The sequence below is a fragment of the Carassius carassius genome, chromosome 19 (genome assembly GCF_963082965.1).
Source record: "Carassius carassius chromosome 19, fCarCar2.1, whole genome shotgun sequence".
NCBI lineage: Eukaryota > Metazoa > Chordata > Actinopteri > Cypriniformes > Cyprinidae > Carassius > Carassius carassius.
This window is the reverse complement of record NC_081773.1, coordinates 17,662,557-17,677,060: the sequence shown is the minus strand read 5'-3', so window position 1 is coordinate 17,677,060 and position 14,504 is coordinate 17,662,557. Positions and strand designations below refer to the sequence as shown.

The window sequence follows — 14,504 nt, the reverse complement described above, 5'->3', positions numbered from 1 at the left end:
ATGACATTTTCTTGATTTGTGCTTATGTGAAAATTAAATAATTCTTATAAAATGTTATAAAATGAAATTAAAATGACAGTAATTCTGATTAATAAATGTGGTTATGTTATTGTTTTAGTGATTACCATTTAACCATTATCATGTATTAACCACCTACATTCGACTTAGCTTCTTAGCTCACTAGTCCTGGATTATATATTCATACCACATTACATCCAGCACTTGGGCTCATACTACTGCTTGCCGGGAACCTCACCATTCCTCTTTGGCATAGTGAAAAGTTCTCAGGATTTGTAACTGAAGAACAGTTTAATATGAAAAAGTCTTAAATCCTTTAGGAACCTAACTGATGCCAGCTATATTTAAGTAGTTTTGAATGGTAGACCTTTCATCATAATACGTTGTTGCTATTTATTGTTCTTAAAGGGTTAGTTCACTCAAAAATTAAAATTCCCTTGTTGAAAAAAACAGCATATGCTGGTTAGGTATTTTTGAAACATGGCTGCTGGTCATGTGCCGGTCTTAATCTGGTCCTAAGAAACTAGCTCCTGCTCAGGACCAGTTCATTACCAGCACATGACCAGCAGCCATGTTTCAAAACATACCAAACGATCATATGCTGTTTTTTTTTTAAAATAGAAAAGTGATTGGAAGTGTGTGCGCATGTGGCGCGATTTGTTTTGTTTCATTTTAAAATATAGAATAAACTACCCACGAGCCTCAGAAAGCAGACCCCGATTTCCTTCCTCCTCAGCCAAACAAACTTTATATTATTACACTGCAGTACTGTTTATTAGTGATTACTTTGATCTGCAGGATCCACATGCCTGCTCTAAACAGGCTGCATGATGCCGTGGATAGTGTTTGTGACAATGAAAGTGTGTAGCCCTGATCTTGCGAGATTGCAGGTGGAGCTACAGTATATCAAGTTTGGCTGTGCCTCTCTAATATGCGTATTATTGTCTGTAGAGATTCTCACTGGCCATGGACATATTTATATGCTCTGTTGAGAGATGCTTGTAAACCTTCTCTCCCAGGGTGTCTGACAGTGGGACTTTATCTTCTCAATTCGCTTGTTCTCCTTTGCTTCGAGACCACTGGTATTTACCTGCCATAGCGAGGATGATCGGGAGCAGAAATTAAATAGTTTCTGCACAAATGTAAAGAACTCAAAAGAGCCTCAAATTATTCCAGTAACATTTATTTTAACATAGTTTAAGTTAAAATATAGACTACGAAGTAAATTATCAAATTTCAAAAATCAAAAGTCAGTAATATGTTCACATGATATGTTGTGACGCTTAGACAAACCAGGTATCCCTTGGTATCCAATCACTGATGGATTGGCGATAGGGATGAGTGTACATCCACCAGGCCCAAAACTCTGGGGATGCCAGCAAATTTCATGCTTACCCATTTATAGATCTTGGACATTTAGAGCCAAATTGTTTGCCAGATTTTAATTATCAAAAATGATTGCCAATTTAAATGCTTTAATGACATTACGAAATAGCCCCGGCTAATTACCATCATATTAGTTCTGAAACCACATAAAGACAACTTCATAAATAGGCCTGTATCCATTGCAAACATATTTATTATTAGTCTTAAAATGTCCATAACATAAAATCATTGTTGAGCCACAATATTGTCAACATAGTTTGACTTGTACTGCGCTGCGTTGATTTCTAAAGACTGCTGCACAGAAGCGGTGACTAGCGTCTTGAGCTCAAACAATGCTAAGAGAGAGCTTACAAATGGTCCAGACCAACCTTACGAAAGTGTGACTTACAGAAGATATACTTTGCGTACGAAAGTGTCGGGAATCGTGCCATAAGGTTAAGAGAGAGGTTGAGGAATAGGTTAAGAGCTACTTAATGATAAGAATGTTTTGGGGAACCGGGCCCTGTACCTTTTTTAATGTCCATTACACCCAAGTTACCATGCAATTCTTCCCTGAAGTCTGATCAGTTATGTTGTCTGATTTAAGAGTCAATATTTCATTGTGCCCCGGAATATTACTATCATTTTTATCTAAGGGGCAGAGTAAATATAAAAAAGAAAACTGCTTTCTAAATGATTATAAGAACTATGACTTATTGCTGCTGCTAACTCATCTTCAATGTGTAAAACACATGGATATGCGACGGCCGGTGATGGTAATGTGTATTGCTGCAGCATTCTGGATTTTCCTTGTGTCTGAAAGTGAACCTAAGTAGTTAGTTAGTTTTGGAATTTTAGCTGTAAGACTAGCCTCAGGTTTTTCCACTTTAACTTTATTTCTCCTTTTTTGCACACCTCTATCAATTTTTGAAAAACATTTTGAACACCAGTATAGGCTTCCTCACATTCTTGACATGCGGAAGCATAATGCAAAGAGGCGTTTCCTGACTTAATGGCGGATGCCACAAATTGTATATAGATTATGTTTGAAGGGTGAATTATATAAATCAGGAACATCTCCAATAATTTCTTGTTATTTTATAATTAGACACAAGACAACCACTTATATGAATTGTCAATCAATGTATAAGGACAGTTCCCATTTACTCCAGCCAATCAAGGGCCCCTTTCTTCTGTGGGGGCCCTGGGGCTTCAGCCCACGGAAGAAGGGGGCCCTTGATTGGCTGATAAAATGATCAGAAGTGGTCAAATAAGCAAAGGATAAACTGTTAATTTTCAAAATCTTTTCTTTTCCTTTTCTTTAACTCCATACTATATGAGGTGTTCATTCTACATAACATTTACTACACAGGGCATAGCAAAATGGCAAGAGCGCTCATGTTTTTGCCAGCCCAGTCTCATGGCAAATATGCACCTTTGGGTATACGTTTCTGCAAGAGAGGTTTTACATAACTTACTGAACGTTTTGCAGCAGTTTCAAAGAGAAATGTCCACTGATTAGCTCTAAAACACAGGTTCAATATGTAAACCCTGGCATTTTTTATTATGTATATCTAGGTACTTATTTCTGTGTTTTTATTACATTGTTTCTAGTATGTATCACGGTGGTTCAGAATTCAAACTAAACCCAACCCTAAACCTACCTTATAGTGTTAACAAATGCAAAACTGATGTAAAAACACATTTGTTGATGCAACCTTGCCATTTGAATGGGATTCAAACCGGAGCTCCTCGCCTCTGAAGTTCATCTCAGTACTCCGTGAGCTACAGAAAAAACCTACCGCTTCTGAAAACTCATATATATGAATCTGGATATGTGTGACGCTAACATTCAAAAGCATCAGTTTTCAAATCTTCCAGCATATTAATATTGTTTTGAAGTCATAACATGATATTGTTCATGTAATTGTGCAAAAATTACGCTTTATTAATTGAAACTCTGTAAATTTGCATGAAAAGGAATAAAAGGTGTCTGAGTTTTACTGCCTCTAGTGTTCATTTCTTTTGGAAACTGCAGTGATATGTACTTATTGGTACGTATTTCGTGTCTTGCGAAAACGTGCCCCCAGATACGTATTTGACATGAGACCAGGTAGGTTTTTGCAGACATGCATGTTCAAATTGTGTATCTGTTGCACATACAATATTATGACACTATATTGATACCATATTAATGATACTACCATATATAAAATACAGTGGCAGTACTACAGTACTGTGCAAATTTTAGCAATAATGATAATATAGACAGTTTTATGTTGTAGAGAAATTAATTTATTGAAAGATTTGAACACTAGTACCAGGAGTCCATTATACGCCTCATGCTCATGAATCTCATGCCACCCATATTGCTGAAGCTCCTGTACTCTCCAGGCCTGAAGTACCACATCCTGCCTCTGTAGTGGGGCTGCTCATAGAAGAGCCAGTGGCCTTCCATCACATGACAGGACTGGCATTGAGACATGCGATAACGGTCCATGATGCTGTCACAATCATCCATCATCTCGTACATTTGACCCATGAAGTTCTCCCTCTCGTAGATCCTCATTCTGTAGGATCCCCTGTACTGTAGTGGAAGAAATGTCAGTTATGCTTAAATTATTGAGGAAGAATAATTATCACATGTAACCATATCTTCAGCAGCACTCTAGGTCTGTCTCTCACAGATCATCATTCTGAAAATATCTGTTTCTTTCAAGTTGAAAGATTTCTAAGCAAATGGTTACGAATAAATTTAGGACCTTTTTCTATTGTCAATTAATAAAGATGTCAGCAGGTTCATAGAGCTTACCATAGGGATCATACGGCAGGACCTGATGCAGTTGCTCATTCCAAACATAGACATGTAATCAGCATATTCACCCCTCTTAAAGAAATACTGATTTCCCATGTAGTTGGGTTGATCATACATCATCCAGCATCCACTGTGCACTCTGCAAGAGTGACAGCGGCTCATGTAGGAGGAGAAATCGGCACAATCGCTCATACAGTCATAAGAGCGACCCTGGAAGTTCCTGTCCTCATAAAAGGTGACCTGAAAATTCAGTTAATTTCTTAGTTGTTTTAAGTAAGAAATACCACATTAAAGTATAGCTGTAAATAAATTGAAAAAATTAAGGTAAACTGTATGGAATAGGTACTGGAACAAGGTTTACCTTCATGGTTGCGCTGGTTAATCCTCAGTAGTTCCACAAATGAGAAGCTGAAGCTGAAGCTGAAGCTGATTCTGCTTGTTGACCAACTGCTGTCACCCCTACCTTTATACTAGTCCAAGACTAAAGAATACAACGCCTCTATTGTTAGTCAATTCCTGACAGTGCAATTGGAACAGAGGCCATTATAGTTAAAGCATAGTATGTAGATTTTTGTCATCTCACAGTTTTAGGAATCTAGAATTTCTTACGTTTTTATTTGCTAAATGAAAGAACTTGAATGTAGAACAGAAAGGAAAAACCTAACTAAAAGTCGATCAATTTATTTTCTTGTTTCAGAGTTTTCTTTCATTCATTCATTCATTCATTCTTTTTTTTTTTTTTATCTTAATGGTACTCTTTTCCATGCTTATGGGAATCTATCTTCTGATTGCCCACCTTTAGTTGAAGCAGTGCTACACAAGACTTGGACCATGACTGATCCATTTTTGTCCAACTGTAATTTCATTGGAGACCTTTTTATTTCTTTTGAGACCCATTTTATTATGTGCCTTTTGGAATAATTCTTGTAGTCCTTGTATACATTTGAGGTTTTTGTTATATTCTTTTTGTGTCTGTTGCAGGTTCTAATACTAATAATTTCTAGAGGTGTTGTATTATTATTATAATTATAATTATTATGATTAATTTTTATTTATAAATTTTTTTTTTTATAGCAGTTATTGCCTCTTGTAGCCATCTGTAAAATTTTCTTGCTGGTTATTTATCCTCTAGCAAGTATTTCTCTTAAATTGATAAAAAACTTTGCCCAGTGGTTAACTTCATTTTGTGCACACCATGCACACACACTCTACATTAAAGAACAAGAGCTGATGCACTGAAAAAGCTATCAAACATGTAAGCTGGAGTTGTTCTATAGCAGTCTCCATAGCGATACATTCTGCTGAAATATTAGTGTAATACAGCCAGTCTGTTTTCTTTCACACATTTACTCTGTTTGCTGTGACTAAATCTGCAAGCAAACCATGACATTTTCCTGATTTGTGCTTATGTGAAAATTAAATAATTCTTATAAAATGTTATAAAATGAAATTAAAATGACAGTAATCCTGATTAATAAATGTGGTTATGTTATTCCCATACAGAAATGTAATATATGTCAATATATGTAAATTACATATATAATATCGTTGCCCATGTATGTCTGCTGCATATATGAGAATATATGCAAAATTCATATATGTAAAACACATAGACATATATGAAACATATATTTCAAAATATATAAAAAATGGCCGTTTTCATGTAAGTGCCATATATTTTCGCATATATGCACATATATGTGAAATATATGCAAGACACATATATGTATACATGCATATATGTATTTATTTCCAGAGTACATACTTTCACTTATATTAGGGATACAAATATGCTTCTAATATGATGACACCATGTACTTTCACTTATATTAGGGATACAAATATGCTTCTTATATGATGACACCATGTACTTTCACTTATATTAGTGGTACAACTATGTTTTTTATATATCCTGCACATATATTTATACTCATTCCACAGAACACACAATTCCAGGTCTTTTCAAATACAAACTTTAATGCATTTTGTTCAGTACACAAACTTTTCAAGTAAAAACTTCATTTAATTTCAACTTCAGATTTTTTGACTCACTCGGGAAACACTCATTTTTAATGAACATTTTTCCCTGACATAACAGCATCTGAAAAGGTAGATTTAAAAAAAAAAAAAGTTTTAGGTATAAAGCAGACAAAACACTGGTCAAAAATCAAAGACAAAAACCTTTATTGCAGTTTCTTCTAGTGCAACACACTGCAAACAGTGTGTAAGCATGGCGGCCAGTTTTGCACCAATTTAATTTCCAGGCGAGATAGGATCATAGTGCCAAACACCACCACCACCTCTCATCGAAACTAATTTATTTTTTTTGCAACGCCGAATGTGAATTTGAACAAATACATTGAAAATTCTGGGATGCACTACCTGGAGCCCCATGAATAATTGTCCATTTTTTACAAATATTTCTATGGGTGTGGTTCGGATGCAGGCACAAAGCCAAAAGGGGTGGTGGTAGCACAGCAGTAAAGGAACCTGGCTAGTATGCTAGTAGCCTGGAATTTGGAGTTCGAATCCCGGTCACCACCGTTGTGCCCTTGAGCAAGGCACTTAACCCCAAGTTGTTCTTGAGGAGATTTGACTGAGTTAAGGCTCACAACACTTTACATACAGACCTGTGGCAGATGATGTCAAATAGCAAAATCATAACTTACCCATTATAGCTTTCGCTTTTATTTCATCCAGGGCGCTTCTTTTCTCCCCATCTCCCCCGTTTGAAACTTGGATTCCCCTCCTGAGGAAAAAAGATGTTTTTCAGTATGAAAAATAACCAGTATATAGTTTACGTTTTCATTATCAGCAGAATGACAATCAAAATGGCTGAAATGAACATGAAATTTCGCGGGCAAGCAGCTGACAGTCTATGGTAGCTAGCAAAGTAGCATCAGCTCAACAATGGAGAAAAAACAAACCGAAAGCAGCAAGCGGCCCCTGCTTGCCCTTACAGTCACAGCTGACTTTTTGTTGAGCAGGTAAGCATTTATTTATACTTTTATGGTGTTACATAAATAGCTTTTTATCAGTCTGACAACATACTCATGCTGCCGGTCGGCATTGGAATGTTAGCCGTTTAGCATCGCCTATCACAGGTCAAAGTAATTATATTTCTTGAAGTGGTTGAATATATCTTAGTAGGCCTATCGGGTTCTCTTCGAGCCGATCGGAATTTGAACAAGATGCGCTGTGTGCTGCTATAACAATTACTCAACTTTAGCAATACTAACTAATAATTATTGTGCAATTAATGTGCGCTAGGTAGCACTTTTGACCAGGGTAAACGAGGCTCAGGAGGGGAAACGTTTGTCAAACGTACCCTCCTAAGACGGCAGCTGTAATACAGTATTATTTATTTTATTTATTTATTATTGTTTGTGTTTCAGGGGGTGGTGGTGGTAGGGGGTTTAGAACATTGCATGTGTTGCTAATCTTGCGTGAGCGTGAACTCAAACGTGTGCCTCTGAGCTATTTTGACATTGCACATGGTAAATCTCTGTTCCGATGTTTACTACCGGTGATCACAGCTTGACAGACTGAGTGACGTTGTTCAGGTCGTTTCCCGGTGGGAGGGATCAGGTAGCACAGAGGGGAGGGGTGGGATGAGTTTTTTTTTTAAATTCCCAACCGTCCCAGGCTTTCTCGACCGATTTTCCAAACATCCTAGACTACAGCTTTAACTGAACAGCTTAAAGCTGCACCCCCCTGCTGCCCGTGAGCGGGTAATCCGCACTTGCAACTTTGAGCCGGGTCAGGAAGTCTCGCAATGTAAACAATTGCTTTATGCCCAAAAGAAATTGGCTAAAACTCTGTCATTATTGCGCTCCCTCACGCTGTTCGAACTGGAATCAAGGAAACGTTTTAAAGAATGTCCCATCTGCTTTGATGTTGTTGATCTACTAGCCTCTGGTGTCTGAGAATCGCCAACGAGTTTTTACAACAGTGTTGTCAAATATCTATTCCGAAGCTGTGGGGGGAGCTCTAGAGAGAAACATGCGAGCAAAAAGCGAGAATACAGCGAAGAAATCCCGAAACTACTGAGCCCTGCTTTAAATGGTAAATGGACTGCATTTATATTGCGCTTTTCTACTCCTATGAGCACTCAAAGCACTTTACAATGTATGCCTTTCACGCTTTAATGCCAGGGGGAGATTAGTCTACTCGCGAATGCCGGCAGATTTGAAAGCCTGTTGAAGATGGATGATCACACCTATTCTCGAGGACGTGAAAAGGAGTCGCAAAGGAAGCGAAAAAGAGAATTATAACGGCAACGCGACAGGAAAAACAACAAGACCAAAGTCTATATAGGAGTGGCTTTTCCAAGATGGAAAGAGCTTGTGAGGATTTTAAAAGGAAAGCCGAACGGTCAAGCTCATCTTGACCGTTAATTCAGCCTATTTGTGTAAATCTACAGGTCCTTCTCAAAAAATTAGCATATTGTGATAAGGTTCATTATTTTCCATAATGTAATGATAAAAATTAAACTTTCATATATTTTAGATTCATTGCACACCAACTGAAATATTTCAGGTCTTTTATTGTTTTAATACTGATGATTTTGGCATATAGCTCATGAAAACCCAAAATGCCAGTCTCAAAAAATTAGCATATCATGAAAAGGTTCTCTAAACAAGCTATTAACCTAATAATCTGAATCAACTAATTAACTCTAAACACCTGCAAAAGATTCCTGAGAGTTTTAAAAACTCCCAGCCTGGTTCATTACTCAAAACCGCAATCATGAGTAAGACTGCTGACCAGAAGGCCATCATTGACACCCTCAAGCAAGAGGGTAAGACACAGAAAGAAATTTCTGAACGAATAGGCTGTTCCCAGAGTGCTGTATCAAGGCACCTCAGTGGGAAGTCTGTGGAAAGGAAAAAGTGTGGCAAAAAACGCTGCACAACGAGAAGAGGTGACCGGACCCTGAGGAAGATTGTGGAGAAGGACCGATTCCAGACCTTGGGGGACCTGCGGAAGCAGTGGACTGAGTCTGGAGTAGAAACATCCAGAGCCACCGTGCACAGGCGTGTGCAGGAAATGCTATATGCCAAAATCATCAGTATTAAAACAATAAAAGACCTGAAATATTTCAGTTGGTGTGTAATGAATCTAAAATATATGAAAGTTAAATTTTTATCATTACATTATGGAAAAAAATGAACTTTATCACAATATGCTAATTTTTAGAGAAGGACCTGTATACAGTCTTTGGTGTAAATTCGAAGTTTTATAGTTGCTTGGCTAACTATAGCATGGTTGTGCATAACGCTAGAATAACATCTAGGATACTTTTTTCTCGCATCGATGAAAAAGAATTGTCTAGGGTATGTTGTAACATAAATCTGTGTGACGGATCACAGGCAAAGGACACTCTGAATTGTAGTTATTAGGGGTTCAAGCACGAAGTGCTGAAACCCTATTGTAATTGTAAGGATTTTTATTATTATTTTTCTTCCACCTTAAAACACATCGTGCAGCCCAAACCGTAAGAGCTGGAGCCTTGAAACTTTGCCAGATGGTAGTACAAAAATCAAGGAGAGGTTATCAAAGTATGACCCCGATTGGAGTGCACCTATGGGGTGCTATAGCGACCAAAAGCGTGAAACTGCTCATAACTCCTAGACCACATGTCGTAGACTCAAATGTCTTATATCGATGGAAAGCTGGACTCCTGAAGATCAAAATGTAAAATTCAATTTCATTTCTGGTCTGCACATTTTTTCGGCATTTTGAATTTTGTCAAAAACCTACTTTTGCTACCACAAAAAACCAGGCCAGCAGCATTTGTCCAAATTTAAGTCTTAACCATTCTATTTCATCAGAAAACAATCTGAAAACAGGGCTTTAAGTGTGAAATACCGAACTTGTCATTTAATATAACAAATGTGACTATGGAATAAGCATTTTTAACTACACTCTACACTACTGTACAGACAATACTAACCTCTCAAATTACTTTTGATGAGTGTTTCAATGTCAAACACCCCAAGCAGCAAAATCCTTGCCATTGAAGTCCCACTAGATGCCTGGCAAGCAGAGCGCCACACACTTCGTGATACGTAAACACCTGAACCTGGGACAATTTCTTCCTGTTGAACAAAATAAAATAGATAGGCTTAAAAGTTTCAATTCAGTATAGTAAACAAAATATCCAGCATTCAAGATGTATGTACAATTGACTGTGTAAATTGGTCCCAATATTATAATATCAAGCATTCCTGGTCCCTACTGTCAATGTTGGAGATGTCATATTATCAATAAGTAGTGTGAAAAAGAGCCATTGCCACAAGGTTTGTTTAAAAAATAAAACATTTCAGCGCTAGATCGCCTAAAAAAAACGAACGAAATGAATGCTCTGCTAGTTAACTGGAGATGTTTTGTTTATTTGTATTGGTATTCGTGCCGCGAGATGTTTCAAAAGTGGTGGGAACAAAATCTACCTTAGAAAATAGTGGTGGGGACATGTCCCGCCCGCAAATTATGCCTATCTCGGGGTTGCGGCGCGCACACTATGGTTAACCGAGTATTAACCGCTAAGGGCCTCGGTTAACGGTTAATGAAAAACTTGAAAACGTGCAGCCCTAGCGAAAACCCAAACTATTGTTTGCGCATACTAGAAATTAGACGTTCTCTGACGTTACGCTAAACCCTGTTGAATTTTCACGTTGTTGTTGTTTCCCCCATTTCACCTTGCGTTGCAGTCTGGTTGACTTTGAATAAATAGGCTAGTATAATGAAATTTAAGACCTTTGTTTAAAAAATTAAAGACTTGGACAATGGAATTTAAGACTTTTTAAGGCCTTAATTTAGGAACATGTCATTTAAGACCTTTTAAAGACTTTTAAGACCCCGCGGCTACCCTGATATAGAAGACAAGGTGATTGCAAGCAGTTCACATACGTTCCAACAGCACTGCATAAAAAAAGTACTCACTATTTGAACAGGGTTTGAAGGGCTGGGGAGAGACCCTGGACTGCCGAGGTGCATGGAGCTTCTGTTGAGCATTTCTTTTATCTGAGGTATCTCTGCATCAACAGGAAAAACGGGTGTGAAAGACTGTAGCCAAAAAGTATAAGAATAGAAGTATACTCTTTTGATCCTGTGAGGGAAATTCAGTCTCTGCATTTATCCCATCTATGTATTAGTGAGACAAACTGTTGAAAACATCACGCTTCTTATCAGTCCTTTTAAAATAATGATGTGATGATGTAAGTCCCCATAAACAATTTACACCAGCCAATTTTACTGTGTGGGATGGCAGGCCAGCAGTCTGGTCAATGAATAAGAAACATTGGCAGGTCAAGTTTTATGATCCGACAAAATAAAAGCCCCCGGTATTTAAGTTTTACTTTGTGTATGTGTGTGTGCATAATGGAAATATAATACGTTTACCTGTATAGATGAATTTTTTTATTTCTAGCAATTCTTGACGCACAAGTGAGAGCTCGTTGTCACTATTTTCTGCTTGTTCTTCCAAGGAAATGGAAGCTAGGATTTCAGCCCCTTGATTGTGAATGGCAGCCTGTGGAAACATATAAATGAAATTATTTTAAATTAAACATACAAATTATTGCCTTAGTTATATATATATATATATCATTATGGGGTAAAGAGTTAGTACATTAAACAGAAAACTCACTTTGGTTCCACTGACTGTGGCCACGGCAGTAGGGGGGTCATCCTCATCCTCATCCTCCCACAGACGTTTGGCAACACGGATTCTCTTTCCCACAATGGCATTGTCTTTGGAATCTTTCTTCGAACGTTTGTCCAACTTTCGCTCCAAAGTATTCATGTCTATTGCAGAGAAATATCAGTCACCATTGCCTCTAACACACTGATAGTACCAACAAGGGTCTGAGTTAAAGGGATGCTCCACTTTAAAATGAAAATACTGTCATCATATACTCACCCTCATGTTGTTTTAAACCTGTATGAATTTCTTTCTTCTGCTGAACAGAAAGGAAGATATTTAGAAGAATGTCAGTAACCAGACAGATTCTGGTCCCATTGACTTCCATAGTAGGAAAAAAAAATAACGTTATACTATGGAAGTCAATGAAACCAAAAACTGTCAGATGACGTTCTTCTAAATATCTTTCTTTCTGTTATCTGTTTAGCAGAAGAAATTCATACAGGCTTGAAACAACACATGAAATAAAGTAAAGCCCGCTCAATATGATATCATCACATTATTATTAATATCACAAAGTGATCACTCATATCGGTAGAACGCCGTTCATTAACGTTATCCTACATAACCTCGAGGTAGCTTTAGCAAGTCAAAGTAACCTTTTTGCCTCAGAAAAATGAAACACATGTAACATAACGTTAACTAAACACATTCCTTGACAACGTGGTTTCGTAATAAGTTATCTATTTATGTTAATATAGCTTATTACATGGCTTGGTTTAGTATGCGGCCTGTTATTCATTGATAACGTTAACAAACCGCTGCGAAGTAACGTTACGCCGTTGCCATGAAAAACAGAGCGTTGGACGCGGAACGGACTATTTTCTTTTGCGGAAGCAATACAACATTTTTTTAAATCAATATTTTGTGTCAAATTATTTATTTATTTTGTACGTAACGTTAGCCATGTAATAAGAGGGATAATGTAGCCTATAGCGAGGCGGTTATTATTGAGAATACAAGCCTTCTGGCTGATGCAAGACCCCTCTGCATTCAGCCTGTCGGGGTTGATAACGTCTAACAGTTATAAACCGCCTCGTATTACATTATCCCTTCCATTATATCCCTGTGTAACTAATACAAAGCAGTAAAAAAATGTTAGGGTTGAACTTATTTACCTCCAACTGATTGAACGGTAGCCATATAAATGGGGAATCCACCTTTTGGTCGTTTTCCCACACCCCACTCGACGGCAAATTCGTCTTCGTAGGTAATCACGCCGTTTACAAAACTTTCCAGATCAAAATTTCGTATGTATTTAATGTGAACAATACTAAATTTCCCCTTATCAACCCCGGCACACCATTTCACAAGCGCATACATGTCTTACTTCACCTTGTCGTGTCTTCTTCGTTAGCGTTCCTCAGGTTTACGCGGGTGTTGCTATAGTGACAGAACTGGTTACCATCGAAAAACTGAAAAAAAATCTCAATAAGAAAAATGTTAATGTTTTAAAAATCAAAACCAATATGTTATTGGTATTGTTATTGTTGTTATTATTATTATTATTATCTTAGTTTTAAAAATCAGATGGCCGTTACTGGAGGTTACATAATCCACCAAGTAAATGTGCTCCAAGAAAGCAAGGTCAGGCTTAAATTTGTCTCTCATTATGTATATGTATTTTTATGTCTGTTTATTTGCTTTACTTTTTGTACCCCCTGACTGCAGTTGTAATTCCTAAAAGTAAAAAAGAAAAGAAAAAAGAAAGCAAGGTCAGGCAAGGTTCAAATATAGATGAAGAGATACATTTGATATTAAATTATATTTTCCAAATGAATTCTGGAGATTTAGGTTTTTCTTTTTTTTTTTAGAAGAACTGGTTTAATGAAGATAATTTAAGTGTAGGTAAATATATTATTCTGACACACATTTCAGAAGGTGGCTACAGTGGCCCAGTAGTGCACAGCACAACGACATTAAAAAAGCAAACATAAGCTCACAACACAACGACATTGAGCCACAACGAAATTCTCACAACACAACGAAATTAAGCCACAACACAACGAAATTAAGCCACAACACAAATACATTAAGCCACAACACAATGAAATTCTCACAACACAACGACATTAAGCCACAACACAAATACATTAAGCCACAACACAACCAAATTCTCACAACACAACGAAATTAAGCCACAACACAACGAAATTAAGCCACAACGAAATTCACACAACACAACGGAATTAAGCCACAACACAACGGAAGTGCTCCCGACCACTAGGGGGCAGTGTTGAAAGTTAAACACCGATATTTCATCGAGACGTATGTGTAACTTAATATGTGTAATCGATTTTTAAATGAAAAACGTGTTTTTATTAAATGTTTTTATATCCTGATAATCTTAATGTATCGATTCATGAATCGAGCAAAAAATAAATTGATAATATTTTCAATTTGGACCGTTAGCTCTGCTCTTGTACACAATGTTTTTCCTCAGGGGGGCTTATTTAAATCCGGTGCTGTGCGGGGAAACCATTGCTCTTTCCGTAGAGCTTTCAAATTGACAAGAGGAGAAGATTTTTCATCTTACAAGAACTTCTCCTGATGACTGTAAATGAATTTCATCGCGCGGAGAAGGGCATTAAACGTTACATC

At 37.3% G+C, this 14,504-nt stretch overlaps 2 protein-coding genes across 2 annotated transcripts; both read right to left on the bottom strand.

Annotated features, from left to right (window-relative positions):
• Positions 1–3,655: 3,655 nt before the first annotated feature.
• Positions 3,656–4,624, bottom strand: LOC132094730 (gamma-crystallin M2-like). Its single transcript, XM_059499384.1, has 3 exons — positions 4,560–4,624; positions 4,196–4,438; positions 3,656–3,970 (listed from the first exon to the last, which is right to left on the bottom strand). Exons 1-3 carry the CDS (start codon positions 4,563–4,565, stop codon positions 3,698–3,700), a joined length of 522 nt encoding a protein of 173 aa, XP_059355367.1. The 5' UTR covers positions 4,566–4,624; the 3' UTR covers positions 3,656–3,697.
• Positions 4,625–6,616: 1,992 nt separating this feature from the next.
• Positions 6,617–13,241, bottom strand: LOC132094729 (uncharacterized). The gene is made up of 6 exons (XM_059499383.1): positions 13,022–13,241; positions 11,850–12,007; positions 11,603–11,732; positions 11,144–11,235; positions 10,155–10,299; positions 6,617–6,947 (listed from the first exon to the last, which is right to left on the bottom strand). Exons 1-6 carry the CDS (start codon positions 13,224–13,226, stop codon positions 6,886–6,888), a joined length of 792 nt encoding a protein of 263 aa, XP_059355366.1. The 5' UTR covers positions 13,227–13,241; the 3' UTR covers positions 6,617–6,885.
• Positions 13,242–14,504: the final 1,263 nt, after the last annotated feature.